Source organism: Poecilia reticulata, linkage group LG18, assembly GCF_000633615.1.
Source record: "Poecilia reticulata strain Guanapo linkage group LG18, Guppy_female_1.0+MT, whole genome shotgun sequence".
In the NCBI taxonomy this organism is placed as follows: domain Eukaryota; kingdom Metazoa; phylum Chordata; class Actinopteri; order Cyprinodontiformes; family Poeciliidae; genus Poecilia; species Poecilia reticulata.
The window spans coordinates 20,622,583-20,626,933 of record NC_024348.1 but is presented as its reverse complement, the minus strand read 5'-3'; the positions used below and the strand labels follow the sequence as shown (position 1 = coordinate 20,626,933).

Genomic DNA, 4,351 nt, shown 5'->3' with positions numbered 1-4,351 from the left:
TGTGGGACCTGCGGAAAGAGTTACACTCAAAAAACTAAGTTAACTGTTCACATGAGAACTCATACAGGTGAGAAGCCTTTCTCCTGTGGGACCTGTGGAAAGAGTTTCTCTCGAAAACAATATCTAAATGATCATGTGATTATTCATACAGGTGAAAAGCCTTTCTTTTGTGGGGCTTGTGGAAAGAGTTACAACATTAGAAGAAGTTTAATTGGTCACATGAGGACTCACTCAGACATTTGAGGTGTTGGGAACAAAACATCTCAGATCCATTTTGGCATCAGATCAAATCAGCAGAATGTTGCAAACTCCCACAATGCTGATTCACTGTGACTGTGTCTTTTCTCTCTTGCTCTCGGCGAAGACAGATACTTTTTTCCTCTGCTCCCTCCCTGTCCTGGCCTGCCCTACTTGCTATTTTTGTCCTGTCTTTTCTATTTTTTTGAAGCTTTTCTTTGCACGTCCTCTTAATCTACTAATTATGGATCTGTTTAACCAATTTCTCAATTCAATCAATTTTTCTCAACGAGAAATCTGGGCACATGAGAGCCCTCTACTCCTGCGGGGACACACCCGGCGGGATTCACCCTGGATTTATTCATGATAACAGGATGTCTGCTGTTTGGAGCTTGTGGATTCCTGGCTTATCGACAAATTTGTGACGGAATTAGCCGAGCTAATGAACACTGTTGGTGTGGACAGAGACGCAAGTCGGATGCGAGTCTTGCTGAGACTCGCGGCCCTGCTGAGGACTCTAAAACTCACTAGCGGGATAGAATCAATCTTTTAGAAGTTGATAGTTTCGGCTCAGTCGAACGACCAAAGTAATTTGGGTAATTGAGGACTGAGATGTATCGGAGAGACTTTAGGGAAGATTGAAATTCATAATCTACCCGACCTAAGACATTCCATTTCTGAATTGGCTTCCCCCGTGTGGCCTTGGAAAGGCAGCATGTTTCCAATCTCATTGAAGATGTATAAACATGTTATCCATGCAGCTGTGCAGCTGAGCGCTCCCATGGACATGACTAGATAATATCTTATCACACTTCTGCCGGGAAGCTGAGCAACGTGGTTTCATTGCCTGTAATGTCATCGCCTTCACTTATGTCTTTGTTTTGAACTTTGTTTTATCTAAATGTTGCCATTTGCCCTAATGTGTCCTTTCCTTTTTTCACTTTTAACCCAGAAAATAAATTAGAACAAACCTAGAATGCAGAAAAAAATTCTTCCAGAATAGCAACATTGACTTATTATTACTTAGAAACTATGGAATACTCATTACTTTTACAAATTTAGAGCACACTTGGAAAGTCCAGAGAATACTTATGCTCATTTAGCAACCCGGAACAGGGATTAGAACTTGGAATCCAGAAAAACTACCTTTGCAAATTTTTAGACTTCTTATATATTCAAACCAGAAAATGAATTAGTTATAAGTTATACTTACCTATCAATCCTGAATAGGAGTATCTAGTTTATTTAGTTTGGATCAATATTTATGGCTTTTTCTTCTTTTGCTCTTTCCTTTAGTTTTCTTTAGTTTGTTATTTAGTTTTTTCCTTTTAACTACTGTAAAGCATTTTGAATTGCCTTGTTGCTGAAAACGTGCTTTATAAATGAAATTACCTTTACCTTTCAGTGTCTGACCAAGATAAACCTTAGGTCTACTTTTGCCTACCAGCTTGTTTTTCTTAATCCAGCTTTTTGTTTTACTTAGTCGTATTTGTGCTTAAGATGCCCATCAGYATCCCATTAGATACTGAAGTTAAAGACGGTCACACGTTCAGCAGGATTCATTTCTGTGCATTTTGATTTTCATGGAGTTCTGTACCTTGTAGAATAATTGAGTTTAGCTTTTACATTTTTTYCATGTATGAYTGAATGTTAATGTACACTAGTATTTTGAGCAGAATGTTCTTTTTAATAAATGTTGGTTTGAAAAAATATTGCTGGATTATTCAGTGTCATTAACTTTTGCCATATTTTTTTTTTTTCATATAATGCATGAAATTCAGATGGAGGTCCAGAAGGGGATTTCTCCGGTTCAAAACAAAGCAAAGATGATCACAACTAGCAGCTAATGCCCTAAATAGGATGGAACAGCTGAGGTATCTCCAAACAATATGCATATATTTAGGATATTATCCGTATTATCTTGGTAAAAAAAATACTTCTCTTATAATCTTGAGGATTTATCCATTGTTGACGCGATCCACATAACTACCTGGAGCTGCAGACCTCATACGAGCCAGAAGAAAACTTTCAAAAGCCTGGAGAATACAATCATTTAGTTTCATTTTGGGTCAAGCCTTTAGGATAGCGGTTCTCAACGTGGGCGGTAACGCCCCCAGGGGGCGCTGGCGGACATTTTTACAAAAGGGGGCGCTGGGATTCCTTTGGGTGGCGTTTGGTCGAAGGTAAACTTTACAGCTTAATGCAAAACAATGCCAGTTTAGACTTTGAGCAACTTGGTAAAACTGTATTGTGTAACATTAAATCATACTTGGCTGCAACGATATAGATGGCAGCTCTCCTTCTATTCAGTGTTTGTAGCTTATTGGCGCAGCTCCGTTCTGCTAGTAGCTTCACCGGCGCATCAGGTCAGCGTTACACCGGCTGATGACGTTGCTGAGATTCACTTTGTCTGGTATTTTTGCCAGTTCTGCAATCATGTCAAGCAGCAACTTGTATTAAAAAGTGTTTTATTTCCGTTTGAAAGGCTTCACACTTCCATGAAAGAACAACAGAAAATCTCTCTTGAAAACATGCAATTACTAAAATCATGAGATCCCTCTGAAAAATGAGCCTATTTAAATAAAGAAATCCATCCATGGGTGATACCACGATAGAGAGCGTTCATTTTATAGCGGTAACACCGGTGCTGTAAGTGGTCCGGTATGAAACGGATGTGATAGAACAGCGGTACAGCACTTTAAATTTTTCAATAATCAGAAAACCGAAATTGTTTCCATTGTTTTAAAAGGTTTATGTCAGACTGCCTTTTCCTCATCGATACGTTTCACGCCGGCCCTGCACCTTGGGGGTTAAAAAAAGACGCGCACATTGCGCAAAACTCTGAAACACGAGAAGCGGGACATAAAACGGAGCAACGAACTAGATGTGAATTATGGCATAAAAACAGAGAATCCGACGCTGAAGAGTGAAAAATCAACACGACGATTAGGCGGCGCAGCAGGTGACGAGATTACTGATGGTCAATAAATGATCAAATAAATTTAGCAACGGGAAAGAAACTAAAGTGGACATAGCAATAAACCGAGAGAGGATAATATTAATCAAATGAAACTAAATGGAAATGAATGAAGAAAAAAATACAAGAATAAACTAAGAAACTAAAGTAAACAGAGGAATAAACTGGTATGGCAAGAGCTTTAGAGCAATAATTAATACACAGGACTGTATGGCAAGAATAAACACACTATTTCCTGATAAAAGGTAAAATAATGTTGAAGTGCCATGGGTTTGTTGAGACCATATCTAATACTGAGAATAAATATATCTTACAGACCATAACAGTAAATAACTTATCACTTACTTATGTTTTTAATTAGATTTGATATATTTATTTCTTCAATATTATTTTTTATGTCAGTGGATCTGGAACTTTAGTTTTTCCACTGAAAGCTCTGGTTTGCACAATAAATGCCATGTGGGTGAAGTTTTATGGATGATACTCTGATGTCCCATTCTCCTGAAGGCAGCACAGAGCTGCACCACCAGAAACCGACAGAAACACTGAAGAGAAGAAGAGTAATGATTAATGTAGTTACAGTTCTATCCATGTTTTAACGTTGCAGAGCTCAGTAATTTGCAAATAGTTTAAACTTCCGTTGTTGTGCATCTTTTATCTGGTCATTTTGTGGAATATTTAACAACTAGAAAATGGCAAAGAGTAAGAATATTGTTTCCACTCTGATTGGCTGCTGTTATTCCTACCAATTTTAACTTGAATGTTCATTGCATTTTTCGTAGACGCCTGTGAAAATAATTTCTATTCACATGGCTTTTTTTGTTCTCTGGGAAATTATTTTTGATGATAAATACAGAAACAAGCATAAAAATCAAAACATCTATAATAGTGATAGTAATATTAWTRATAAAATAATRGTCAGTGTAAAGTAGCCTACAAATTCTTTGGTGGGGGGCGGTGAGGGACCTGGATAAAGTCTGGGGGGGCGCTGGCACAAAAAAGATTGAGAAACACTGATTTAGGAACAAGAGCAGCGTTAGATGGCCGTCACCTGTTTAAACAAACACCTGTTTGTTTTAAACAGGTGTTACGTCAATCTGCGTTTCCCCATCAGATACGGTTCCCCTGCGTCTTCTT

General features: G+C 38.1%; 2 protein-coding genes across 2 annotated transcripts in view; both read left to right on the top strand.

Annotated features, from left to right (window-relative positions):
- Positions 1-1,738, top strand: part of LOC103480814 (gastrula zinc finger protein XlCGF57.1-like) — a 20,552-nt gene extending 18,814 nt beyond the window's left edge. The window contains exon 4 of the mRNA XM_008435997.2: positions 68-1,738. Within this exon, the coding sequence (XP_008434219.1) occupies positions 68-243 (176 nt within the window). The 3' untranslated portion in view covers positions 244-1,738. The remainder of the gene's footprint in view (positions 1-67) is intronic.
- Positions 1-4,351, top strand: part of LOC103480812 (gastrula zinc finger protein XlCGF26.1-like) — a 22,085-nt gene that overhangs the window by 10,172 nt on the left and 7,562 nt on the right. The gene's annotated exons all lie outside the window — the stretch shown is intronic.